This window comes from Podarcis bocagei (assembly GCF_964188305.1).
Source record: "Podarcis bocagei genome assembly, chromosome: 10".
NCBI classification, from domain to species: Eukaryota; Metazoa; Chordata; class Lepidosauria; order Squamata; family Lacertidae; genus Podarcis; species Podarcis bocagei.
This window is the reverse complement of record NC_138135.1, coordinates 30377310-30405191: the sequence shown is the minus strand read 5'-3', so window position 1 is coordinate 30405191 and position 27882 is coordinate 30377310. Positions and strand designations below refer to the sequence as shown.

The 27882-nt window shown below is 44.3% G+C and overlaps 2 protein-coding genes across 6 annotated transcripts; one reads left to right on the top strand and one right to left on the bottom strand.

Moving 5' to 3' along the window:
- Positions 1-1527: 1527 nt before the first annotated feature.
- Positions 1528-27477, bottom strand: LOC308596170 (apolipoprotein L3-like). Of its 5 annotated transcripts, none has more exons than XM_081211030.1 (4): positions 27304-27476; positions 8951-9032; positions 7729-7855; positions 1528-2636 (listed from the first exon to the last, which is right to left on the bottom strand). In XM_081211030.1, the coding sequence occupies exons 2-4, from the start codon at positions 8979-8981 to the stop codon at positions 1748-1750; spliced, it is 1047 nt and encodes a 348-aa protein (XP_081067156.1). In that variant the 5' UTR covers positions 8982-9032; positions 27304-27476; the 3' UTR covers positions 1528-1747. The 5 variants fall into 5 exon arrangements, with proteins under 5 accessions (XP_081067156.1, XP_081067154.1, XP_081067157.1 ...); XM_081211028.1 differs by having other exon boundaries at positions 7729-7858; positions 27304-27475; XM_081211031.1 differs by lacking the exon at positions 27304-27476 and adding an exon at positions 10043-10124.
- MB (myoglobin) lies at positions 20195-26102 on the top strand. Its single transcript, XM_081211042.1, has 3 exons — positions 20195-20421; positions 22492-22714; positions 23090-26102. The coding sequence occupies exons 1-3, from the start codon at positions 20327-20329 to the stop codon at positions 23234-23236; spliced, it is 465 nt and encodes a 154-aa protein (XP_081067168.1). The 5' UTR covers positions 20195-20326; the 3' UTR covers positions 23237-26102.
- Positions 27478-27882: the final 405 nt, after the last annotated feature.

Here is a 27882-nt window from a genome sequence, read left to right as displayed (position 1 = left end):
ACCTGTGCCTCTTTAAGGAGGTAGAAGCTCACCGTAAGACTCCCTTGGCTGGCTTGATGTAATTTGTCTGAGTGACTTAGAAGATAGTTCATCCAGCTGTTTCCACTGGGTGCCGTGTAGGCCAATTTGTTAACTAACGGAAAAGATTTTATATCCTGCCTTTCTAGCAGTGTATAAAGGCAGCAGCAACCACAATCCATAAAAGCAGTGCTACAGGATGATGTTACAGCAGTAAAACAATTACAGCTATAAAAAGCCAGGGAAGCCCTAACCCAGTAGCAATAAAAACTGCAGAAATCAAATCAAACAATGGAAACACCTAGAGTAGAAAAGCAAACACAATACTTAACTAGCAGAACTAACTTCTAACCCCTCACAACTTGGGTAAATGGGGCAAACTTTTGCCTGGGACAGACAACAAAGATGGCCCCAGGCCAAGTTTAATAACTGGGGTGTAAGTGCTTTCTCTTGAATTGCCTCCTGCCAAAATGACAGCGCAGGGAAGTTATAAAATAGCCTCCTTAATGAACATGTTGCAGTAGCCAGGTCTGGATATAACTAAAGACACGCCATTTCCTTAGTCTTGAAGTCTGTGCTAGTGTGTTTACTGGGAACTCGACTGCTTTCATTGCATCTCATCTAGAGAGGTCCTGAGGTTAATCTGAGATGCAGATTACAAACCAGATTCCAGTCTTAAAATGGAACATGGGGAAAGGAACAGTGCATTGCATCAATAAACAGCCAACTTTCTTACTCCCCAATAATGAATGGGTTTCATTTATTTATGAAAAAGATGCTCCTATCAAATCACACCCAAACATACATGATTATTAAATAATAACTCTGAAACTCCTTCAAACTCTTTCAAAATATGTAAACAACACTTGGAAAATAAATCAGAAGTTTAAAGCTGGAAAGGCAAGCTGTTCCTTGAAAGACCCATGGGAAACTTGTTCAGTAGGAACACCTTCCTTACTCAATGCCACTTCACACTTCTTCTTTTTAAGGGTATGTTCTGCAACATGCCATTGATGCAGTAATAATGCATTATTGGTTGGTATGTGTATGTATTGGTGGGTCCATCCATCCATCATTCCATTTTATTAGTTGTGATGCCTCCCCAATGTTACTGCATTATTGCCATCGGGGTGTGTGTGTGTGGAATCTTGTGTCACAATGTAGCAAAAGCAGAACAAACAAGCAAAACAAACCCTGGAATATTTGTGGTATTATAAGTTACAGGATTGCAGCAATATGGGACAGACACCAATTGGAAATGAAGCAATATGTTCACCCCCCCCCCATTTTTGCAGGCACAAACAGTGGGATCATGTAAAACTCTCCCAATACCATCATGAGCACAAATCATCATGAATGCACAATAAAAACAGCACCTGGAGGGGCTGTCAATGTTACCAGCCATGAGTTACTAATATAGACGACCAGCTTACCGAGTGGTTAATGTGGGCAAGACTTACCGCCTCATAAGGCCCCCAAACTAGAATCGACAGCAGGGTAAACACACAATCACACACAAAACATGCTTTCATTAATTCAGGCAACCATGCAGATCTATGGTAGAAAATGTCGACACATGGCCAGATGGGCATCTGTATTGGGCCAGAGTTTCTTGAAGAAATGTGAAGTAGATAGCTGCAAGTCAGAAACGATTCTACATATTTACCACGACCAAATACAGACTAATAGAGAATTGCGTAGTTCATGCACATGCCGTCTGTTTCTTTGCTCACTCTGATTCGCACACAAGGCCTTTCATTTCCTTATAGAGCCTGTCAATATGACGAAGTTCTTCTTCCAGTTTGCTAGCTTTCTTTCTTATTTCTGCGGCCGTTTCTGCCTTGGCTCCCTCAGTCAAATGTTTAGCATCCTGAACAATGCCATAGGCATCGAAGAGGAGAAACACCCCAGTTGATGCCGCACTCAGCAGCCTGGCCCCTTTGCTCATGGCAAGGGTGGTTCCCGCAAAGACCTTTCTGGCATGCTTGGCCCCTCGGATTGTACCCCGGGATCTGCTACCTGCAGCAGTGACTCGCTTTGCTAAATCCTTCAAGCTAGGATTGGCTCGGACTTGCTTCAATGCCTTTACATTCATTCTGATTCCCTTCACAGCCTTATACAGGTCAGGAACTTGACCGGCAACATTGGAGACAAGTTGTTTCATGTTTTCCCCCACAGCCCCGCTATTTGGGGGCGATCCAAAGCAGAAATCAGGATGCATTGCCTTTCTTAGACTTTTCTCACATTCACTCACCAGTTCGTGAGCTTTTTTCCTTTCCTGTGAATTATTCACGCTCTCATATAAGGTGGCAGAAAGGCCAGTTGCTGTTGCCACTGCCCCTAAACCGATCCCAGTGGCTGTCAAGATCAAACTCCCACCTGCTGTGATGGGGGCCAAGGTGAGTCCCAAGATGGTCAAGAGTCCAGAGGAGGCACTGGTAGAGTTGGCAGCAATGCTGGCAATAGTACACTTCTTATGGGTCTGGTCAATGTCATCGGCCATTTCCCAAAGGCATCTGATACACTTTTCAATCTCTTCTCTCTGGGTAGGGAATTCATTCAGAAATCGGGCAAAATATTCACTGTCTCTTTCTTCCCAGGGCACATCTTCTTCCATTCTGTCAAAAATTAAAATAGCACATTTTAAACACACACGTACCCCTTTTTTATTTTTTGGAGGGCTGCTTTTGCACAAGTCTGTCTGGAGTCACTTCCGAATGGCCTGCTTAATGAGCATTCAGTCTGATTTGTTTGCAGAGATTCGATGCTGCTGCCCATTTAATGAGCATTTGTTCGGATTTGTTTGTAGGGACATTACATTATGCATCAAAGCAAGGGTTATCCTACATTTTCCAGTGCCTTTTCCGATCACTTTCCATATCACAGAAGTCTGATTTTTGGGGAAGTGGGTTTGTTTTGCAAGAGCTCCAGATCAGGTGGACAACTCCACACCTCATTGCATCATTTTTGTTTTTTGAATTGATTATAGAGCCAGGCAAGCCCTATCAAAACACACAGCTGAGTGTGGATGCCCCATTCTGCTTGCAGGAGTAAGATGATGACCACTGTCAAATAAAAGGAATGTCAGAGTCACAAATCTGATGCCAATGAAAAATATCAAGCTCTGCTACTGCTCTGCCATAGAAAAGTAGTTACAAATAGCTAAATAAATGTCATTTCTGATGGTCGCTTTCTATGAGAATCCAAGTATAAATTACACATGTGCTTCATCAAGTGAAGGGTAATTGCTTGTAAAATTAAGCTTTTCTCTCTTTTAAAGCCTCAGGAACAATTGATGGTTCTTTTTCCAGCTGCCGCTCTTTTGAAGAGAGATGCTCACTCCATAATAATTTATGAACATCCCCACACAGATTTGTGAGGCTTTGTTGAATTACTGAAGGCAAAACTGAAGTCTAGGGTCATAATTTCCCCCCCTCACCCACCAAGGCGTGTTTGCTGGAACTTTGCAAATGTGGCTGAGATTATACAAGAAAGGCAGTGCAAGAAATGGTTGTGTTTAACTTCTTTAGTAAGGTAAGCGTTCATTACTCTGGAGAACAGCTGCAATCATAAAAATGCATATTGCAAGCACCTGCTGTTTTTTGTTTTTGTTTTTCCACAAAAAGCCTGATGTCTCCATAGCAAAGCTTTCCTTGCAAGAAGGATAGGAATGTAATGACCTCATGGAAACATGAAGAACTCTAAAAACTACTCAACCATTTCTTTTCTGGGAAATGCTCTTTCAGGGCAGTCCTACAAAAAATGGGGTTTTCTCTCATATGTGGGAATATAATACAATATAGACTTATATATTTTTTCTAAAGCAATAGTCTGCCCTGAGTGACACACAAACTTGTTTGGAAAACATGGATGCATCTGAGGAAACACTGGTGGGGGTAGGTGGTGTGTGTGTGTGTGTGGAGAGAGAGGGAGGGAGGAAGGAAGAAGGAAGGAAGGAACCTGTGTGCTACTATGTGAATTTAGAAGTATTCTAGGTGGGTAAAGGTAAAGGGGCCCCTGACCATTAGGTCCAGTCGTGACCGACTCTGGGGTTGCGGCGCTCATCTCGCTTTACTGGCCGAGGGAGCCGGCGTACAGTTTCCAGGTTATGTGGCCAGCATGACTAAGCTGCTTCTGGTGAACCAGAGCAGCGCACGGAAACGCCGTTTACCTTCCCGCTGGAGTGGTATCTATTTATCTACTTGCACTTTGACGTGCTTTCAAACTGCTAGGTTGGCAGGAGCAGGGATCGAGCAACGGGAGCTCATCCTGTCGTGGGGATTCGAACCGCAGACCTTCTGATCGGCAAGTCCTAGGCTCAGTGGTTTAACCCACAGCGCCACCCCGCGTCCCTATTCTAGGTGGGACCTGCAACAAAATATTTCAGTGTATCTTTCCTCTTAAAAGGAGGGCAGGGCATCCTTTAAGCTCTTCCCTCCAAGCAGAGCAGTTCCAATTTCCCCATCTTCACTGGGGTTTCCCCTGAACCACAGAACATTCTCGGTGTCCTCAATGGGGCTCTTAGCAGGGGAATCAAAATATCCCATTTTCTCGTCCACTCTCCTTTGCAGGTATGTGTGTCTGCATGACATGTTCCTTATGGGTAAATATTGTTACTTATTCTATTGCCATGTGTTCTGCTTTTCTCACAAGGTGGCCAAGGTGACATGTACCTGGCAGTAGGCTTCTGAATAGCAGCTGCTGTCAAACTATGGTCTGCGGGCCGGATCCGGCCCAATTGCCCTCAGAATCCGGCCCGCGGACAGTCCAGTGTGGGGATTCTGTTCTTTAAATTTTTTCGGCACCACCATTCCCCCCCGACACCTTCCCCCCTCCCTCTCACGCGCCTCCTCCCTCCCTCCTTCCGGCTTCTCCCCACCCTGCATAGAGGAGGAAGGGGGCTGGGCTGAGCTGGCTGAGTGCCATTTTGAGCAGCGCCTTTCTGGAGCCAGCCAGCCCTTTCATGCCGCTCGTCTGTCCGCCATTGCTGCTGCTGCTGCGCTCCTGTGGGCAGTCTGGAACTCTCCCCGCTGGCTACGTGGCAACGATCTGGCCTCTGCTGCTGGTGGGAGGGCCCCCATCCCACCCCCGAAGCGTGGAAGAGGGGCTGGCAACAGGAGGCCCAGCAGGCCGCAACGCAGCACCAAACCCAGGTGAGGACCGCCCATCCAAACAATGACTATAATCAGTGCAGGTCAGAAATTTTTTTAAATTTTAATTTTTATCCTCTACAATACTGCCTGGGCTGCCTGGTGCTCTTGTGTGGAATGTGTCCTTTTAAAATGCATCTGTGGGTTATTTGTGGGGCCTGCCTGGTGTGCATAGTATACATAGGAATTTGTTCATTCCCCCCCCCCCCAAAAAAAAAATTATAGTCCGGCCCACCGCAAGTTCTAAGGGACAGTGAATCGGCCTCCTGCTGAAAAAGTTTGCCGACCCCTGCTGTACAGTATGGTAACCTGAGAGATTAAGCCTGGCTTGAGGTTATTCATTAGTTTTGTGGCTAAGCAAGCACCTGATTCTGGATCTCTCCAGTCCTCGTGCCACAATCTAACCACTACACCACACTAGCTTTCCAATATGTATTCTGGAAGAGATTGAATGCTGGCACATGTGGCTCATTTTGAATCATTCAGATGGGGTGGCCATGTTAACTGGACTCTAGCGCAAGACAATTTGGCTGCTGTGGCAGCACTAAGAGCTTTGGATGTCCCCAGTGTTGCTGTTAGGGCAGGACTTTGGGGCAGAGCTCTAAAGCCCCACTCAACAGCTTAGGCTCCAGAGGGCTCCCACTTGCAGGAGGGATGGCTTCCACATTTCGTAGTAGCATCGAAGAGTTGGAAGGAACTTTGAAAGGTAATCAAGTCCACTTTCCTTCCAATGCAGGTAGAAGCCACTGTCATCTAAAGGTCCCCCCCCCACATAAGATCAGAGTTTAGAATTAACTTAATTGCAACAATTAATGTATATTTTATTTCCTCCCCCCCACAGTCATTGTAGGCAGTACGTTTGTAAACATGTCTTCACACAGGATGCTTAAAAATAACAGTAATTGCTGTTGTTATGCCTCTTTTAGACACCAGTGTTATCCTACTCAACTGTCCCTTTCTACAAAGACTGCTAAGACAATCTGTCCCCTCTCCCAACTTGTTCTGTTACTGGGAGAGATCGTGCAGGTGGATCACACTTATCAAAATATACAGCTAAGTTTGGATGTCCCAGGGCACTTCCAAGAGTAAACAGAGTGCCTTCTGGGATATTAGCAGGGAGTTATATGCCTGGCAGAATAGTTAATCATCAGCAAACTGCCACTGCTATCTGTTCAAAGGAATGTCAAAGTCACTTAGCTGACGACATTCGTGGAATACATGAAGAAATGCTTTGCTATGCTGCAGAATAGGCAGTCCCCCCAAAGCAGGCATTTTGATGCTTCCGGTCTTCCTGAAATAGTGTAAAACCAAATAGTGTAAGGATTGTTGTAACTTAAAAAAAAAAAACCTTTTAAAATGCCACACTTCTTCTGAGTTATTCCACCTCCTTGCTCTGCACGTATTTGTGTAAGCACTTGGTTCTTAAGAGATTAATTGAGCTGAAATTAATCCTGTAATCCTCTCTAAAGTGGGGATAGGAAAGTGGTTCAAGACCCAAATGGGAGGAAGCCATTAGACTGTAAAGAACATGAACCTAAAAGTAGCTTGCTAGGCCCTGGATACCACGGAGAATTAAACGCCACTCTCCAAAGCTCAGCTGGGCAGCTTTTGTTGAGTTCCCTTTTGAGTTAATTTGGACCAAACTGAAAGAAGTGGCAAATTAACTGAATGAATGAAGTAGGCCAGGATTCCACAACAAAATGAGTCACATGCACAGAAACATCCCATATAGACCAAAGCCCAATAATGACCAAGGCTGAGCATGCAACTTCAGATAAGACCCTCAAATAGGTTTCATTTGGACTGAGCCTCTGAGCCAAACCTGCCAATCCGCTCTTCACTGAATTCTTCTAGGATGTACTGCCAATGTCTGCATTTTAGCAGTTTATCTAGCATCCTTGTCCTGCCACTGCTGTAGTCATTTCCCCTTGCTGCCCACATTTCGAATTCATTGCACCATGGATGAGGAACGTGGGGCCCTCCAGTGGTTCAGCTCCAGCTCCCATCGACCAGCAGTTAAGGATGACAAGTGCTGTATTCTGATGGAGTCTGGAGGGCCCCAGGTTTCCCATCCCTGCCCTAGTCATGTACACGAATGTGCCAGATCATATGGCAGTATAACAGTTGCCAAGAGACTCCAGCACAGGAGCAATATACACAACAACGAATAAGGAACTTGCATCTTTGTCAGACAGAGGACTGCCATGTGACAGCCATTCTGATGGAGGACTGTGAAATAGGACACACAGCGAAGGGTGGAGATGTTTGCCTCCATTTCATGCTATTTTCTAAGTGTCTCCCTACCCAGAGTAGCTGCTGACGAGGTCTGTAAAGTAGACGTTTTTATTACTCTGATTGTTTGCTGCCTAATGACGTTAACAGTTTCTTTTCACTTTATGACTGGGAGTAGCCATGTGGTGTTATCTGCTTGTGTAGTTAAATCTGCTAAATGCTTTTTCAAGGAAAAACACCCCTGTTAAATACTTTTGCAATCCTGGACGATGATTAACACACCAAACAATGCTGAGAGTGGCAAGCTTATATGCTATTGATGGGTTACCTCTCAAGTTCGGCCACGTTCTCCTTGCAGTCTTCACCTTCATCAAGGAGACTTTGCAGCTCTGCATAATCTAGTCTGTCCGGCCAAATTTCTACGCTTCCCATGGTGTGGTTGTTGGACTCAGCATCTTCTAAATGAGGACAAAAGAGAATAGCCAAAGCCCTCATTATGCAGAGGGTCATCACAACCACATTGCAACTTACAAAGTCTAGGAGGAACTATACAATAAAAATAATTAAAAATAAATCACAGAACAAAAGGCTCTGCAAAAAAGCACACAAATAAAATCAGCAGAAAACATAGTGGCTGAAACCATTCCAAAATCCTACAAAATTTGCTTTTCTCTGAATTTTGCGAAGCTGTTCTCCAGCCAAACAGTGCTTACAGACATGCATATATTGGAAGAAAGTCTGCATGGAAGTTAATGTATTAGTGAAAATCACACACACACAAAATTATTTACATTGGGGAAAATTGCTTGTAATAATAATCATCCTTATATCTGTACCTTGCCCATCTGACTGGGTTGACCCAGGCACTCCCACAGATGTAAAAACATAATGTGTACATTAGTCACAACTGCATACAAAAATATGTTTATTAGGAGAAATTCACAATAAAAAGCTGGTGAAATTTCATGAATATTTTTTTAAAAAAGAAAAGAATCACATATTTCTGCAGAAATGAGGAGACTGGAAAATGGAGAAAATGAGGGAATCAAAACTGACAGGCCCCTTCATTCTGTAGCTGCACTTCTGATCAGGAGAACATCACACTGCAACATTTCATTGCAGTGCCCACTTGTACTACTAATAACTGACACTTCCTTGTGCTCTCTGCACAAATGGCTTGTTTGCACCAGAGGAATGTTTGTGAAACCCTGCTGCCTTTGACATGAGTCAAACAGGATCAGTGTGACAGGGTGGGGCGACTCAATCTCTCTGGCCCCAGAAGGTTGTGAACATTCACACCCTCCCAGTCTAGGCAAAGAAAATAATCAGAACCCCAGCAGAAAGGCAAACATAGGAAGCTCCTGTACACCATGTCAGTCTATTTGCCTGTCCAGCCCAGTATTACCTCCTCTGACTGACAGCAGAGAGAGCTCTTTGCCATCACTTCATCCTTTAAAGAAAATGCCAGGGATTGAATTTGAGCCCTTCTGCACCCAAAGTATCTGCTCTACCGCCCCTGAGCTAAAACTCCCCTCCCCCAAGAGACCTACCTTCATAAATCCGACATCCTTCAGAGGTCATTCTTGGAGGAATCTTGTGGCGAAAACCTCTCTGTTTTGGTATATTTCAAGCCTGGGAAGGGAAAAAAAAGAGTGCAGAAAATGACAACGAAGGCAGATCACGTCGAAATCTCAGCAAGAGCAGAATTGTCATCGTTACAGTTCCAACCATTTTTAAATGTACAGGGGTACCTCGGTTTAAGAATTCGTTCTGGAGGTCCGTTCTTAACCTGAAACTGTTCTTAACCTGAAGCACCACTTTAGCTAATGGGGCCTCCCACTGCTGCTGTGCCACCAGAGCACAATTTCTGTTCTCATCCTGAAGCAAAGTTCTTAACCCAAGGTACTATTTCTGGGTTAGCAGAGTCTGTAACCTGAAGCATCTGTAACCCGAGGTACCACTGTAATTGAATTACTGAATTCAGTTTTAGCCTGGTCTCTGCATTCTTTGCACACATCTGAACCTGGAGATTCCTCACACTCAAGCTGTATCTGTGAGGCGTAGGAACACAAGAGAAGTCCTTCTGGATCAGGCCAGGAGCCCATCTAGTCCAACGTCCTGCTCTCACAGTGGCCAACGGGATGCTTGTGGTAAGGACCTGCGCACAAGAGCACTCTCTCGCCACCTTGTGGCTCCCAGCAGCTGCTATTCAGACGTACACTGCCTCCAACAGTGGAGGGAGAGCAGACAAACTGGGGGAAAAATAAGTTTTAACTGTGATGGTGGTGCATAGGTATCCTAAGATGAATAAATCCTAAGGTTATGGAGAAACTAGATGAGAGGCTTAAGACTAGGGATGGAGCAGAAATTTGATCCAGTTTCCATAAAGGTCTTCACATTTTCTGAAACAGTATGCAAACCAAAACACAGCTATCTGAAATTGGCCCTTATCCAAATGCTGCAATGCACTTCTCCAGCTGAGCAATGGACTTACTTCTGTGTAGACCTGGTTAGGACCCCTGTCTTCTGTAGCTTTTCTCCCCATGGAAAACCCTCCTGTCAAGGCAGCACCAAATCTATTTGCTGGCTGTTAGGTTGGCAAGATCAACAGAACGGGACCCAGACAACCCTCTCGGGCTTACCTTTTTGATTTGCCTGGGTGACTTCTGCTAAACTGATGCACAGAGCAGTCTAGCAGTAGGTGGAGGAGGTGTGTTTCTGGTTAATAAGTAGATGAGAATATTGACATTTGCAGTTTGCGCAAACAGCAGACAACTGAGTGTCATCAGAGGCCTGTCAGGCATAGGAGGATGCAGTAGGTTTGAAAAATACAACTAGGCTGCCAGTACCAGCCTCCTTAATACCAGTAGGGTCGAATCTGTCATTCTTTGAATCTTGAGTTTGGTTCTCCACATTTTCACACCAGTTTATTATGTACTTGTTTTCATAGCCTTATGAAAGTTCAACAGCATTTAGTGTGAGTTTCTCCTAGTACACACATTTTTGTATGTGATTTCCCCTAATATATGCACATTACACAAAACAATTTCCTTGGTATAATAGATATTTGTATGTTATCTTCACTAATATATGCATACTTTTTAGTTATATGCATTGTACACGTTACTTGGCTAGAGAACTGCATTGCAAAATTCACCTGAGTGCAAATTTTTGAAAGGGTTTTCAGTTCACATAGTATTTCCGAAAGTGCAAATTGGGTAAGTTTAAAATCAGGCAAGTTCACCTTGAAATGTGAACGGAATTAAATTTCTCCCCCATCTCTAAATAACAATCCTGCAGTAAAAGGGGGAGGTAGCTATTAGCCTGCACATATAGCAGTTCTTGTGACTACCAGCAAGTAGAGGCAGTGTGGTGTAGTGGTTAGAGTGTCATTTGAGAACTATGGAGATGCAGATTAAAATCCCCTCTTCATCCATGAAGTTCACTGATGATCTTGGGACAGACACCCACCCTCTGCCCAATCCATCTCACGGGATGTTGTAGGATAATATGGAAAGGGCAGAGTCATGTATGCCCCAATGAGGGTGGTTTTTACTGGGATCGCAACCCAAGGGTGAGGAGGGTTAAAAACCCCCCTTCCAAGATGATAAAGACAGGCCCCCTGAGCTGCAATGAGGCTTGGAAAAATACACTTCTGTTGACACCAATGGGAACTCTCCTCTACAAAGCTAAATGCAACACTGGGCGGGGTGGAGACACAATGTTATAAAGATTACACCTGGGAAGCAAAGGGTTCAGCCTTCCTTGTGCATTTTAAATCTGTGGGGGTCCTGCGACTATAGTTAAAGAGGCAAGGAAACAGAAATAGTTGAATGCTGTGCATTTAGCGCAAGGGTAGCCAATGTGATTGTTGAACCCCATTCCTATCAGCCCCAGCCAACATTGCCAATGAACTGGGCTTTGTGGGAGTTGTAGTCCTGAAACAGGCAGAAGAGGGTTCCACGTTGGCTACCTCTGATTTAGCACAACATGCTAGGTTGCAGGATGGAAGGATTCCCACGGAGACAAACTTGCTCGTTTAAGCAACCTGCAGGGAGAAATAATCTCCTTATGAATGTTTCTGTTTAAACCTTGAGCACAAAAACCACAGCAAGAGTCAAGAAGATAATCCCAAGATGACGTGTGCAAGGGAGGGCGATTGCGCATGTGTGCGTGGGAGAGCCCCATTCAAAAGAAAAAAGGAGAAAAAATGATGACATATCCAGAATGAAAAGAATCCATTTCGGCCAAATTATCACTGGTGTGCTAATTTTTCTTACAGAGCAAATTGCCAGACTTGTAATTACAGTACAGTAAATGTGTATGTCATGACTCTGTGAGTAATTTCCATATGTGAGTGGGAACGATGAGAAATGCAGTAAGCTGCTTATATAATACACCTCTTTGTTCCGAAACGTATTCTGGCTGATCAGACAAGTGCTTAGGCTGTATGCAGCATGCATCCAGCCACACTGTCCCCCCCCCCAGATACTTGGGAGAGGTCCTGCAGGCCTCTTAGTAATGAGTGAAATGTCGAAATGAAAGGGGGTCCAATAGAAAGTGCTGTGAATGTATGGAGGCAAAAGCTGAAGCGGTTTCAGCTGTGCTTATCTGTAGCCCCACTCAAGCTAGAATATGGCACTCTAAAGGTCTGGGGCATGAATGGCCAAGCCAAGGGGAAATAAACATTGACTTTAGGATATGGTGGGGGTGGGGTACACACCTGTTTTACTGTCAAGGACTGCATTGCATTGGGGTACTGGTAGTAATCTATTGATAGACCTTGCAGCTTGGGTGAATTGGATTGGAACAATCACTTATGGGTTATGGAGTTCAAAGGCTTTATTCATGCAGGAACTATTTACAGGATGAGCGGAGAGAGAAAATAGCACGAATCTAGTCTGGAGAGAACAGCAAACAAAATGGCTCAACTTTTTAGAGGTGGAGTTAACTTAAGCATAGTTAACTTACAGATATGTGCTGGCTAGATTACTACACACCAGGGCTTCCGGTCCTGCCTGCCTTAATGGAGGCAGCGCCCACGACAGCGGGGGATCATCAGCAAACGAAAAACAAGGATGTCAGAGGGTAAATCATCCTTGCAAATTCCCCCCAGGGATGGGGGGAATGGGCTTCACTCACAGTTTGTCTTGGTACCTGGCTCTTGCTCCAGCATGGAATGGAATGTGGGAGGCAGGGAGGTGCTGAGTGCAAAAGCACTTCCTCTGGCAAAACCCCTCCTACGCCACCATTTAGAAGCAGAGGTTCTTCATTTAATTGGATCTTTAATTGGCTTTAAAGTACCGGTGCATTATGGAAAAGGGTTTTAACAACATATTGCAGAATATACCAGTTACATGGATAAAAGGTTTGAATTGAGATAAGATTTTCTTTGGCATGAGAGTTGTTTGGGGAGAGGGAAGCCCACGGTTTGTTTATTCTAAGCTTCTTTTATATATTTATGATTTGGCAACTCCCTCCAGAATATAAGATATTTACAAGCGAGGAAGGGACATTAGAGTAATATTGATATTAACAAGCAAAAATGGAAACTGCGTGTGATCTGAAATGAAGAAAGGAGGGGGAGGGGAAGCTCAAGTATGACTATGTTGGAAAGACAGAGTAATTCCCCTCAGCTCCGTTTAAAAACAACAGACAAGAAAAAGAGACCAAGATTTTTGTGTGCTGTTGACGGAATATAATCTAATATAAGGTTTAATTGGGACATAAATCTCTTGCTGGAAGGAAAAGAATTAGGGGGCTGTGATAAGAATGCTGCAGAGATTCTGGGAGTTGGAAAGGAGTATTAAAATGTAAGTGCATTTGAAAACTGTGCACCTTTTCCTAGGCTGGGGGAAAAATGGCGAAGATCTGTGACATGTTTTAGTGAAACAGAACGGTTTCTAGCAGACTATTGCCTGTTCTGAGACATTGAAGCAGGGGACGGAGACATAAGACCTCTGAGAAACTTTGAGATTCAGTTCTGCCCCAAGCCATGATGGGAGAACACAACAACTGGGAAGTGAAAGAGACAACACCATATATGGACAGAAGGAATCTCCATGGACATAACAGTTTTCACACGTAGGGCAGAATAAAGATAATAGTTTGAGTTCCTCACTTGAAGCTTTAGAAATATATATATTGTAACATCACGAATGGAAATCATTAGTTTTGTAGCTGTTGACTAAGGAATTATTATTATAACTGAAATGTAACTGACATTAATTAAGATTATGGAATGGAGTGATATAAGATCGGAAATGCACCTGAACCACCATGCGGGGAGCCACTTTAACTAAAATGTATTAATTGGAAGTTGATTGGCATTTTGATACTTGAATAATTTGGGAATTATAATTTGGCCATTATTGAGGGTATATTGGAAAACTAATTAAAAATATATATATTAAAAAGATTACTACACAAACAGTGCCCTCGCTTGTTTAAACTAACACATGCATTAACTAGAAGTTCAGGAGAAAGAAATATATTTGCTTTCCTCCAGCATCTATCAAGGGCTGAATGCTGGAAGTGGACAGGGCCAAGGTCAGTGGGTGGCAGGTCTAGAACCATAAGCGGGCATGGTCTCTCTTCTCCCCCCCTTCCTGCCACCCCTTCTCAGTCTCTCTGTCACACCTTTCTTCCCCCTCCCCCTTGCTAGGGGAGGGATATCTTTTACCAGAGGCCTGAAATGATCAGTTGAAGATGGCTATTCTACTCTCCTCTTTCCATTCCACCATACATTTTGCATCCCTTCCCAATTTCCCCACTTCCCTTCTCCCACCCCTCCAGGCTTCCATGTCCCCCTCACACTGTATAAAAGGAGTCTGAAGGTTGCATAAAATCAGGCCAGAAGCAGGTTCTCCAGTCCTGCCTTAGGAGAAGGCCAACTGATACCACAATCATGAAATGTATATCTGAAGGAGTGTCTTCACCCCCATCATTCTGCCCGGACACTGAGGTCCAGTGCTGAGGGCCTTCTGGCGGTTTCCTCACTGCGAGAAGTGAGGTTACAGGGAACCAGGCAGAGGGCCTTCTCGGTAGTGGCACCCGCCCTGTGGAACGCCCTCCCACCAGATGTCAAAGAGAACAACAACTACCAGACTTTTAGAAGACATCTGAAGGCAGCCCTGTTTAGGGAAGCTTTTAATGTTTAACAGACCACTGTATTTTAATACTTTGTTGGAAGCCGCCCAGAGTGGCTGGGGAAACCCAGCCAGATGGGCGGGGTATAAATAATAAATTATTATTATTATTATAACGTGGCTCCGTGCCCCCTCTGGCTGCAGGGGGAAGTCCTGGGTGTGTGTGTGTGTATTCTCTTCATCTCAGGCCAGCCGAGAAGCAGAGTGAGCTGCAAAAAGGAGGAGGGACCAAGAAATCAGCCTTTGCTCTGGCAGCCCCGCTGTGTTTCCATGCTGGTTGCAATGTGAGGGGCATTTCTTTCTTTGCAGCCAGCAGGGGAGCTGCCAAGGGGAGGGCAGAGCAATCTGTGCCTCCTCCAGTAGCTTGCTGTGTTTTTAAGCTGGAGAGCACCAAGCGGTGCACAGGTTTGTTTGTGTGCGTGCTTCTCTCCCCTCTCCCCAACCAACGCAAGAGAAATGAAAGGGATATAAAGGAGGCACGAATGCTTCTTAGTAGCAGTTGCTGGGAACCACAGGAGGGGGAAGAGGACTCTTGTGATTGGGTCCTGCTTGATGGCTTCACACAGGCATCTGGTTGGCTACTGTGAGACCAGGAGGCTGGACCAGATGGGCCACTGGCCTGATCCAGCAGGCTCTTCTCATGTTCTGACAAAGAACATGTGGAAGGATCAAAATGTCAGGAGCTTGTCCTACACTTGAGTAGGACCCTGGCAGAGACACATGCCCGACTGGCATGTTCCCTCCCTCCTGGTCAATCATTTGAGAGCTTCAAAAGCTTTCTTCTGCCCAAACATCATAGCGATCGATGCCAACAGACACCGGCACACTTAGGGATCCGCAGTGTCTTTGCAGTTCGCATGACAGACCTCAGCAACTCAGCATTTTGGCTAATCTACTTTATTTACATATACAGTGGTGCCCCGCAAGACGAATGCCTCGCAAGACGGAAAACTCGCTAGATGAAAGGGTTTTCCGTTTTTGAGCTGCTTCGCAAGACGAATTTCCCTATGGGCTTGCTTCGCAAGACGAAAACGTCTTGCAAGTTTGTTTCCTTTTTCTTAACACCGTTAATACAGTTGCGACTTGACTTCAAGGAGCAACTCATAGAACGCAGTGTACATAGTATCCTTTTTTGAGGTTTTTAAAGACTTTGGTGATTTTTGAAGCTTTTCCAAAACTTCTTTTGCAGCCATTTGGTAAGTTAAGCTTTTAAAACTTTTTTGGGGGGTTTTGGATTTTGGGTTGGGGTGTTTGGAATTCAAGGACTTGGTGTTGGGAAAGGGTTTGCAAGAATCTGGAAGCTTGTGTGTTTTTTTTCTCTGCATTTTTATGATTTTCTGTGACCATTGGGCCACTCTGCTGTTTTTTTTAAAAAATTCTGGATTTGAATTTCTGTGTGCTGGGTGGCTGGGGGAACAGTTGGGGAGGGGTTTGCAAGAATCTGGAAGCTTGTGGGTTTTTTCTGCATTTTTATGATTTTCTGTGACCATTGGGCCACTCTGCTGTTTTTTTAAAAAAATTCTGGGTTTGAATTTTGAAATGCTCTTTACAGTATGTGTGACTTTAAAGAGCACTTAATAAACTCTTGTTGTACCAAATTTGGCTTTGTTTGGACTTTTTTTGACCATAGGAACGCATTAATTGATTTTCAATGCATTCCTATGGGAAACCGTGCTTCGCAAGACGAAAAATTCGCTAGACGAAAAAAATCGCAGAACGAATTGATTTCGTCTTGCGAGGCACCACTGTACAATGGTACCTCGGGTTAAGTATTTAACTCGTTCCGGAGGTCTGTTCTTAACCTGAAACTGTTCTTAACCTGAAGCACCACTTTAGCTAATGGGGCCTCCTGCTGCCGCCCTGCCGCCAGAGCACGATTTCTGTTCTCATCCTGAAGCAAAGTTCTTAACCCAAGGTACTATTTCTGGGTTAGTGGAGTCTGTAATCTGAAGCATCTGTAACCTGAAGCGTATGTAACCTGAGGTACCACTGTAAACACACACACACGGAGCACTGCAACATGGCTCTGTCTCTCTCTAGCATCAGACAGCAAAGAGAAAGAACAAAGGACAATAGTCCCACTTCACAGAACACAGTAACACAAATCCTGTCTCTGTCACTTCCCACTTTGTGGAGTCAAAATATACACCGTCATGTGATAGACAAAAATCCCATGACTGCAATCATAGAGCAGGAATTCTAACACAAAAGACCTGGAGAGCTGGTCTGGGCTTGTGGGAGGGAGAAGGTGTGTGCAAAGGTACTGGATGGGGAGCATTTTAACCCTGAATTCAGATTGTGGGGTGGGCTTCAGATTGTGGGGTGGGAGGGAGAGAAAATGTCAATGGGTGGGGGGGTGGAGAGGGAGGGGGGAGAGAGAGCGATGAGAGGGGTGGTGGTGGTAGAAATAGAAAGCGAGAAGGCTTGTGGTTCCTCAACAGATTACCTAGATGCAGTATGGTTAGAAGAATTTATGCTGGCCATAATGGACTACTAAAAATAGCTACCATTTTCCTACCATTCCTCCCAGGTAGAAATATTAGGGGGCTTTTCACATTTAAGCTTCTATTGCATACAAATCTGCCTCGAAGGTCTGTGCTACCCAGTCTCATTTGACATGTACACATTTGCTCAGGGATAATTAATGTTAACACTAATAGCAATTCGCATCTTGTTAATCAGATGTTAATTAGCCCACCTGCTACCTTCCCTCGCTGACTTTCCATCAATCTGGTTAGTTACTCTGCACTTTAGATCCTCCTGGTTCATAGAGGTGGATATAGAACGACTGTATTGCTTCCAGTGTTTTATTCTAGCTCTTCAGCCTTTCCTCACACCACAGGGTGCAACCATAAACATTCTTTTTGCATAGCTTACTGGCGTCATAAATTATTTTAGGCTGAATTTTGCATTGAACGAAAATGAGTCTGCACTTGCTGCAATTCTCCCTTAGGGCCACCAGATGGCAGTAGATCATGTACAACAGATGCAAGACTGGGATTAGCAGCAATAAGACAATAGCCTGTGGATATTCAGCTTCAAGACTGTTTTTAGGGTACCTCTAAAGTAGCAACAGGGAACGTGTGGCCCTCCAGACTCCAGTTCCCATTGCCCCTGACCATAGATCATGGGCTAGAGCAGGCATCCTCAACCTCGGCCTTCCAGATGTTTTGAGACTACAATTCCCATCATCCCTGACCACTGGTCCTGCTAGCTAGGGATCATGGGAGTTGTAGGCCAAAAACATCTGGAGGGCCGCGGTTGAGGAAGCCTGGGCTAGAGTTGATGGTGGTTGGAATCCAACAATGTATGGAAAGCATGTGTTTCTTATCCCCGATCTAATAATTTCTACTGCAATTTCATGGGTAATCTAGATCAGTAGATCTAAAGTAGATCTAGATCAGGCCAAATCTGGAACAAAAATCCAAGGAGAACGTAACTTCCTTGCCACCAGTATTTATTCCTGACCCTGATGTTTGGTTATCCTCCACCCCACATGGGTCACAAAATGTTATCAAGGACCCTGTGTTGGGTCCAACATAATATGACCCTTCTGCATGTTGTTGGCCTCCAACTCCCATCAGCCCCAAGCAGTGTGGCCAATGATCAGGGTGTGTGTCTGTTTTATTGGAGCTTATGTCCCCCTCGGGGCTATTGCCCTCACGTCCTGCTTGTGGACTTCCCATGGGCACCTGGTTGGCCACCATAAATGGAACTAGAGACCCTTTGCTGTGATCAAGCAGAGCTCGTCTCATGTTCTTAGTATGATCATATCTCCTCTGCCATGCAGCCATCTGCCATTAAGTTCTGAATGTACCCGCAGGACCTGCCCTTCCCAGCCACCATATGTTACTTCAAAACTCTTGTTAATATGGAGGTTTTCCCTAGGCATGTATTCAATGTAGCACTACAAAGCTGTCCTATCCAGGATTTCCACCTGGCTAATGGGACTTTTCTTCCCTTGCATCCTTTAAATACAAACTTTATTTTCAGATAACTAAGTTACATGGACAAACAAAGAAGAGAAATATGGTTTTAAGTTTCTATATTCACATATGATATACGCAGCAGTTAAAATCCTTTCTACAGTTCTGAATCTGATTTTCATAGCAAGAACAATCTAATAGATTCACTACATTTTCAGTCATTGGATCTATCAGGGATTCTTTAGCTGTGATTCCTGCATTGCAGGGGGTCAGACCCTTCCAACTCTACAGTTCTACAATTCTATGGTTTAAATCAGGCATAGGCAAACTCAGCCCTCCAGATGTTTTGAGACTACAATTCCCATAATCCCTGACCACTGGTCCTGTTAGCTAGGGATGATGGGAGTTGTAGTCCCAAAACATCTGAAGGGCCAAGTTTGCCTATGCCTGATTTAAATATATTTAATGCTGGTGTCCCCACCCCTTTCAAAGGAAGAGGAAATGTTTTGCAGTTGCTCAGTCACTGCAGAATGTGCTACTGAGGCTTGCTAATCATGACAGAGGCACCCAGGCAACTGGCCTCTGAGAAAACAAGAGGCCAACTGTGGTGTTGGTTCAGGAGCGGGAATGCAGATCTAGGCCTACCAAGTATACAAGGTTGATCTTCCGTTGTCTTACGCCTCTGACGGTTTTCCACATTCACACCATACATTTAAAATACTACGATACCACTTTAAACAGTCATGGCCTTCCCCCAAAGGATTCTGGGAGCTGTAGTTTGTTAAGGGTGCTGAGAGTTTCCCCATGTCCTCTCACAAAGCTACAGGCCCCAGAGCTCCCTGGAAAAAGGGATTGATTATTAAACCGCTCCTGGTATTTGTAGCTCCGTGAGGGGAATTGGGGTCTCCTAACAATTCTCAGCAGCCTTAACAAATCACAGCTCCCAGAATTCTTTGGGGGAAGCCACGACTGCTTAAAACGGCATCATAGTGCTTTAAATGTATGGTGTGAATATGGCCAGTGATGCACAGTTGGCAAAAATACACAGGATGGGAACTCTCACTCTATCAGTCCTTGTTGAGAGAGCACTCAAGGACAAGTGGTGCCTGCTGAAGAACATGGGCAATCTTGGCACTCTTGAAACTGTAGTTCTGAGGGCAGGGGACCAGTGATTGAAGTTTTTATTTTTAATTAAAAGTAGCTGCAAATCTCTGGCTTTTCTCCGAGCAAAGGCTCTGACGTAATGGGTATTTACCCATTTCTTCATGCACAATTTTCCTCATCAAATGTTGCTATTAGCCCCTTCTGTGTGTGTGTGTTTGTGAGTGTGAAGTATCTGTATGCTCCACACGCCACAATAACACTAGTAGCAACTTAGGGTCTGATTTAGGTATGGGAAAAGGCACGGTGGGATGGGAGGGAACCATTTAAATGCACACTACTGAGTGCCACTGTGCAATCTGTTGTTTGGTCCTCAAATATGCGACTCAAAATCGTGGCATCTCCTGTGTTCTCAGGATGGAAACTGAGTAACAAGTTCTTGGCAGTGAACCTTGGCGATGCCCTTTCTGTTGGGCATGGGATCTATGCCAGCCCAGTACCAGACACAGCAATTATTTCATCTTCTGGGCTTGCCACAATAGCACCTGACTCAAAAGAGAGAGAGAGGGAGGGAGGGATTGACCAGAGTGACCTAGACCTGAGCTGTCAAATGACAGGTGCCAATCTGTAGGTCAGCTTCTTAAGCCCACAGATCTCTCTGCTTGCAATTCATTTGAGGAAGGACACACAGGCTGCTTGTATCTATTTAGCTGAACTGCTCACTTTCCATTGTTTCCTGAGCGGCGACATTATGGGGCTCAGTGATCAGGAATGGCAGAAGGTCGTAGACATCTGGGGGAAAGTGGAACCAGACCTCCCTGCTCATGGGCAAGAAGTTATCATCAGGTAAGCAGAAGCCGGTGACCGAAATCTGAGAAGCAGCTTTCTTGCGGAGTTAGCATAGTGGCATTTTTAAGAATCAGCTTAGGAACGTTGCAAAGTTTCTGATATTACGTGGGTGGAACAGAGAGAAAGACAACTCTGCAGATAAATCTGAATGCTTGAATTCCTATCAGCCTCGATTTTTTTATCAGCTTTTAAAATAGATCTCTACTGCTATAAGATATAGGTTGCTTTTGTAATTGACATTACTGACTGAATCATTAACACATAATAAAAGAGGATTAGAACCATAGTTGCATTATTACTTCCTGAATGTCAAACCAACTGAGGTTCTTGGAAAAGGGCACAGAAAATTGTCCAGATATATGGGATGCCTCCAGACAGTTACTATTTTGCAGGAGGGATTCCAGCGCATATTGCACATTTACGTATGTTTGCACAGTTAATGGACTGTGTGGCCCTAGCACAAACATATCCACTTTAAAAATGAAAGAAAACACAATTTTTTGTGTGGTTAGGAAATGCACTGAAAAATGTGGGATGAATGAATAGCAGAAAAAATTGAAAACACGCCACAGACACGTTAGGATAGAAAAATCAGAATGAATGTTCAATAAAAACTGGGGATAGTATAACCACTGTGCAAGCTTTGTGCAAGCAAAACAGGAGGAAGCCATGGATCCAACAAAGTAGCTGTAAGTAATTTCCTGAGGATGAAGTTCCAATATTATTAGCAAAGATGCTTTGGATGATTTGAATACCTGTAATGAAATGGAGCTAAGCAGGGCAAGTGACAAAAATTGGGGGTTAAAGGAAAGATCCTGGTTCCATTGGCACTGGAGGCAATAATGACATAAAAGCTTAAGAAGAGCCCTGCTGGATTAGGCGAAAAGTCCATCTAGATGACATTCTGGTTTCTCATCATGGCCAGCCAGATACAAGGTGACCTCAAAGTGGTTTACATGTGTTATTCAAAGACTATAGCTCAGTGGTGGCGCATCTACTTTGCATGCAGAAGGTCCCAGGTTCAATCCCTGGCATCTCCAGGTAGCTGAGAGAACCTCATGTCTGAAACCTTGGAGAGCTGCTGCCAGTCAGTGTAGACGATATTGAATTAGATGGGCCAAGGACCTGATGCGATATGAGGCAGCTTCTGATGTTCCTGTGTGCCTAATCTGAACACCAGAAGTACAAATCCTAAAATGCCATTTAAAACCACAACAATAAAACAATTATAATCAACAGAGGAATAAGACATTCTTACTGGGCTATGAGTGATCGCCAAAGAAGAAGAAGACCAAAACGGACAAGGCAAACATGGCCTCTGAAAGCCTGGGGGAACCAGAGCATATTTGCTATAGGGCAAAATCCCAATTGTGTCAAGTTTTCTAGACAGAGGGTTCCCTAGCTGTGGTGCAACTAGGAAAAAGGCCCTGCTCTGGGTCCCTGTGTGATGGCCTACACCTACAGTCATCAGTGGGATTGTATGCATCCCCTGCCCATTTGTTCTCAGGGTTTGGCTTGTTGATATGGGGAGAAGCACTGCAAGAAATATGTAAGTTCCAGCTTGTTAAGGACCTTGAGCTGGGCCTGCCTGGTAACATATAGGTAGATCCTGCAAAACTGGTGTTGCATGCCATCGTGCAGAAGTGCCCATTAATATGGCTATGTGGCTGCATTCCTCACTAGCTTCAGTTTTTAGGCTGTCTTCAAAGGCATATGAATAGTTGTTTAAACAGGGAGATGATTTCAGGGTTTTTTTAAGGGCTTTGGAGCAAAAACTGGGCATTTCTCTTCTAACAAAGCTTGGAATGTGGCCCAATTAAATTGCAGGAGATTCCCAGCAATGTTATTCGAATGGCATTCTGAAGATTGAAACTCCCATTTTCCTATGAAGGGGTTACTTTCACACTGTCATAATTTCCCACTTACTCTGATATCAGGGAACATAAATGACACAGGTAGCTATGGGTTCTCTTACAGGTGGCATCTTTGATGGATAGCCAGTTTAATCACTGCCACCCATTTACCAGTACTCCACATTGACTGGGCTATTCAATTCAATGGTTTCAGGATGTTTCAGAAGCACCCGGAGACCCAGGAGCGCTTTGACAAGTTCAAAAACCTGAAGACGGTGGATGACATGAAGAGTTCAGAAGAGCTCAAGAAGCATGGGACGACCGTCCTCACAGCCTTGGGCAAAATCCTAAAGCAGAAAGGGAACCACGAGGCAGAACTTGCACCCCTGGCACAGACCCACGCCAACACACACAAAATCCCGGTCAAGTATCTTGAGGTAGGCAGCCGTGTATGTCTGTATGGGGGGTAGTGGAATAATGCCCTTGATTGACCAGGATAAAAGCAGGAGAGAGATGGGAGGTTCTTCTCTGCTCTCTCCGTATATACAAACATTGGGTTATAGGAAGTTGATTTCTACTGAGTGAGAATGTTGGTCCATGTGCTCTCCAGAGTTTCAGACAGGGAACTTTCCCATTCCTTTTGTACTTGGTTTTGTTTGGTAGATCTTGGGGTTCTCGTAAAAAGCCAAAGTAGATCCAAAAAGCCCACCCAAATGTAGAAAATAACCTTCCCTGCTTTGATATTTCAGACGTACTTTCTTTGAAAGCTGCCAGCTTTACATTTCTCTTTCCCTCCCATTCTTTCTGCACAGTTCATTTGCGAAATAATTGTTGGCGTCATTGCTGAAAAACATTCTGCAGACTTTGGGGCCGATTCGCAAGCGGCAATGAGGAAGGCCTTGGAGCTGTTCCGCAACGACATGGCCAGCAAATACAAGGAGCATGGCTTCCAGGGCTAATAGTGAGCATGGGAGGCAATGTTCCCTTTCAGCAAGGATGGGGAGCCTATGTGTGACCCTCCAGATGTGGCTGGACCACAACTCCCATCACTGGCGACGGCCAAAGGGAGCTAGAGTCAAACAACATCTGGAGGACCACAGGTTCCTCATCCCTGTCACGAAGAGAAATAAAGCAGCATGTTTTGGGTGTGTGATCAATCTAGCAGAAGAATATTCTCCTTTCATGGCAAAAAATTAGTTTGGCACCAGCTTGAAAAAAATATACTCACTATATAAGTCTCAAGTTACACACCATGACAGAAGACCCACATCTTTAAAAGAAACCGTCTCGTTCATAATATTATTATTGCTATTATTATTATTATTATTATTATTATTATTATTATTATTATTGCCTGCCCTTCACCAGCAGGTCTCAGGGCTGGTTACAGCAGTTTCAAATTAAAAACAGTTAAAACAGGTTATAATCACAGGAATAGTTTAGGCCCTGAAAACACATGCATTCAGGGGTGCCGACTTGAATAAAATATTGTTTGGGGTAGGTAAGCACCTCCCTGTATCAATCATGATAACAAGTTGTAGCACACACATAATTTGAATGACAATGACTATCAACTTTTTTTGGGGGGGGAGCAATTCCTTCAAATATTTTATTGGGGGGGGGAAGGGACCTTGGCACTTAGGAGTTGGCTCCTATGCACACATCTCAGATGTGAAAAGCCGGGGTAAAGAGGTGTACCTTCAGCATTCACCGAAAGCTGTATAGAGAAGTCATGTAAAGTTGAAGGTTGGAAGTGAAGTTTATAAGACCAAATGGGTGTGTAGGCATGAAATGCTGAATCATCTCATGCCAAACACTCTTACTGCCCAGTGGTCCGTCCACCAGAGTCCTTTCCTCCTCCAGCCAGGCCCTGATGCCAAACTCTAATGATCCTTTTTTGCAAAAGGTATGGTCAGATAGACAGGGAGTGGGTGGGACGTTCAACACCTCCTGACTATTGGTTCTTTAAATCATACCGTTGCATAATATATGAATGGTGTCAGGAGGTCTGTCACTGTAATGTGTAGCTTGGGCCGTCAACTGAGGCTTCTTTTTTTTAATCTTCAGCACGAATCATTGTAATTTTGGGCTTAGTAGAATAAAGATTATATACAACAGAGATAAGCGATGGTTGCCTTTGTTAAAAATCCGCTGAGATATTATCCTCTGTCTGATGTCATAATAGAGAAAGGTTGCCTTGTGGTTTGTAATAGCTGTGAAAAAATGTTGGGTGAGGCTGTTCAGAAGGCGGGTAGAAGATAGGGTTGCCAGTTCCTGCTTAGATTCAGTACTACTTGCTGTTTTAATAACTCTTGAGATAGAAAGACTAGCAGGATTTGCTCCCGGTAGAATTCGTCCCTGGTTCACCCTCCCACTCACCTTCCTTGCCTGCTGTACCAAACAGGATCCCAGTTCCATCTGGCAACAGATGGGAGAGGGAAGGGAGTTGCGAAACAATGGATGACATCACTAGGTCAAAATCTGACAGCCCCTGTGGAGAGGAATTCCTGAGTTAGAACTGATTACCTGATTATTCTTACACTGACTAGGGGCTGGGGTCAACCTATTGTAAACTTGTTCTAAGAAAGTTGCAAAATGGCTGGGGGGGGGAATATGTGGGTGGGGTGGATCAGCATCTTGGGGCCTGTCTGCATGTGCCTTCAGAGAGAACTCACATTTTCAAGCAGCAATTCTTTTTCTGCAACCATTTGATGCAGAAAATTGTGGATATATTCAGATATTAATCCACAGATTTGCCCGTTTCTGGTAAACCAGGAATGGGGTGTGTGATGCTCCTTGCAAGACTTACCTTGCATGGTCTTGATCCTGCTGGTCCTGCCCACATCCTTGCCATTCACATGTGTCCTAATGATGTCATCATATCATATGATGTCACAGTGCTCAGAGAAGGTTGCCATATTAAGGATGCTGGAGCACCAATTCTCTGGCATGCCTACACTACTGAATCCCCAAGAATGGCCATCAGGTAACTTGGGGCTATATGAGGCAAAGGTAAGTGTTCATATCTGCCTTAGGTGGATGAGAGGTTTGGAAAGCAAGCAACACTGAGGAATAATAGTTACAGCTGTCACTTAAGACATTTTAGCTGATTATCCATATGTATTTCAGTCAATTGGTTAACAGATGAGTAAACTGTATACCTGGATATGGATAAAAACAAGAGTTCTGAGGCTATAAACATACTTTATTTTTAGATAATACATGTATGTACTGTAACAGTCCCCATCTTTGCAGAAGCATTTTCTCCTGCTTGCGAGACAACACACTATGGCACCAGCTGGTTGTGTTATTTTGTAGTTTGTAATACTGTATTAAAAATAACTTGAGCATTTTATTTTTTTAAAATCTGGCCAAAGAATTGCAGGCACCCTTTAGCTGATCAAAAGGGTTTTAACTGATTGACCAAATTATCAAAAACTAAAAAAATAATGCAGCCCTGGGAGAGAGACTTTTCAGTGGAATCAGTACATTGGTTCTGAAAAGGCAGAGAAGCTCCATTAATGCAATCTCATGCATGTCTACTCAGACTAAGTTCCATTTAATTAAGCTGCAACCCTATACCTACTTACCTAGGAATAAGTCCCATTGAAATCAACTGGGCTAACTTCTGAGTAGACATGTAGAAGAACACGGAGTCAATTTTCAAGGTCTTCCATGCTGACCCTGCTAATGAAATGTAAAAGTACCTCTTGTATGTAAAAGTATCTCTTCCCCTAATCCCTGCGAGTTGCTACACACTTGAGTATGTGATACACTGAATGGCAAGTGGTGTGTTTTTTAACTGAATAAACCCTATTTCCTCAATGTCTGTGTTTTGTTTCCTATTTAAAGAAAGCCTGGGTGTGGAACTTGGAAATTTATATGTACAGATGGCAAGTTTAGAAAGAATTGTAATAATTTGAATAGAAACACTATGCATCTCACTATTGTGGGGAAGACTGTGACCAGTTGACTGCATACGCCTGCTCAGTCTGCTGCTCTTGATGGACAACTTCAAAGACCCTCTTCTAACTTTGTAGACTTTTAAAAAATATCTATAACTCAGATTTGGACCAGGTGGCCCTTCAGAGAGAGGACTGTTTCAATAGAGGACTGTCTTATGGCAAGATGGACATGTGGTCCCCATAATAAAAGAGGTTGGGCAGGAGGAGGAGAGAGAGAAACAGCAAACACAACAACGAGGGACTTGCCCACACTTCCTCTGGTCCTCCTGCTATCCCTTGGGGAAAATTGCTCTTTAGAGCTCAATCGGAGCAAACGGCAATTTGGGTTTTCCCTGGATTGTCATTTGTTCTGATCTGTCACAAAAGAGTGGAAAGGAGTGGGAAACTGCTTAGACCCGTGCTTTCTAGGCACAGCAAAGTGTCGACAAGCCCTAGACCTTAGTTACAGAGTTCTTGCAATAACCAACCAGAATGGAAAGAGTTCAAGGAGAGGAGGGGCCAAAAGTTGCTGGTCTCTGAGCAGAGGCAACAGACAGGCCTGGCAGCCCCCTCTGAGAAGACAGGGGCTTGTCTGAGGTCCGGTTTGAGACTAGGATGCTGGACTAGATAGGCCTCTGGTATGATCCTGCAGGTCTCTTATGCTCTTAACTAGGGTTGCCATATTTCAAAAAGTGAAAATCTGGAGCTTTTTTGAGCTATTTTGGGCAAAATCTCTTTTTGAGCTATTTCTAAGGAAGTCTGCCATAATTGAGACTTCTAACATGGGTTACCAGACATTTGGATTTCCCCAGACATTTCATCGATTTTTGCCTGGAAACTGTTTCCGATTGCTGTGTTCAGGAAATTCCAGACGTATGGCAACCCTATCTTAGCTAACAGGCTTGGCAAAAAAGATTCCAGCTGCCTCTCCAAGGGAGATGGTGGTGGTGGTGGTGAGAAAGGAAAATAAATATCAAATTGCCAGAATGCCTTCATTTCACTTGATCTGTTGTTCTGTGTAACTCAGAGGCTTGCATATTTCACCACTGACTTAACTCAGTTCAATAAAATTGCCACCTTACCTTTTTTTGCATTCCAACTATTCTTCCGGTCACTGCTGACAGAAGGCGGGTTTTTGTCTCCCTGCTATGCGTTTTGTTGCTGAAGGAGCTGTGCCTTAAATAAAGATCTGCTGTTGTCCGCTCGACATTATGCCAATCCCTGAATGAAAGAGCAACTGCTCCTTGTGGGCGCAGGCCTTGGCTTGCAAGCGAGCTAAATTCTGCACCTACAACAGTTGCTCTTGTCAGTCTGAATGGGGCAGCCACCATGTAAGAGTGACTATATTAAGAATATTATACATTGTGAGCAGCAGGGCTGCTCGCTGTAGTCCTTGTTGTATAATGTGGAGGTCAGCAGCTGTTTTTGCAATCCCCTGCTCCTCCTCCATACGCTCAGGGCTGGATTAACCATTAGGCTAAGCCTGACCACTGTGTTGGCAACCTCAAGGCTGGATTACTGTAATGTGCTGCATGCTGGGCTGCCCTTGGGCCTGGTTTGAAAGCTCCAGCTGGTGCAGAATGCCGCAGCCAGATTGCTGATGGGGGCATCTGGCTGACAACATCTGACACCATTGTTAAAGCATCTGCACTGGCTGCCTA

What these genes read in the sequence shown, in the direction of transcription:
- LOC308596170 (XM_081211028.1), bottom strand. Translation starts at nt 8,981, where the DNA reads ATGACCTCTGAAGGATGTCGGATTTATGAAG. An exon ending in AGGATGTCGGATTTATGAAG is followed by an intron (nt 7,859 to 8,950) that starts GTAGGTCTCTTG and finishes GTCCTCATTTAG; the next exon opens with AAGATGCTGAGTCCAACAAC. An exon ending in AACGTGGCCGAACTTGAGAG is followed by an intron (nt 2,637 to 7,728) that starts GTAACCCATCAA and finishes AATTTTTGACAG; the next exon opens with AATGGAAGAAGATGTGCCCT.
- MB (XM_081211042.1), top strand. Translation starts at nt 20,327, where the DNA reads ATGGGGCTCAGTGATCAGGAATGGCAGAAGGTCGTAGACATCTGGGGG. An exon ending in GGGCAAGAAGTTATCATCAG is followed by an intron (nt 20,422 to 22,491) that starts GTAAGCAGAAGC and finishes CAATGGTTTCAG; the next exon opens with GATGTTTCAGAAGCACCCGG. An exon ending in TCCCGGTCAAGTATCTTGAG is followed by an intron (nt 22,715 to 23,089) that starts GTAGGCAGCCGT and finishes CTTTCTGCACAG; the next exon opens with TTCATTTGCGAAATAATTGT.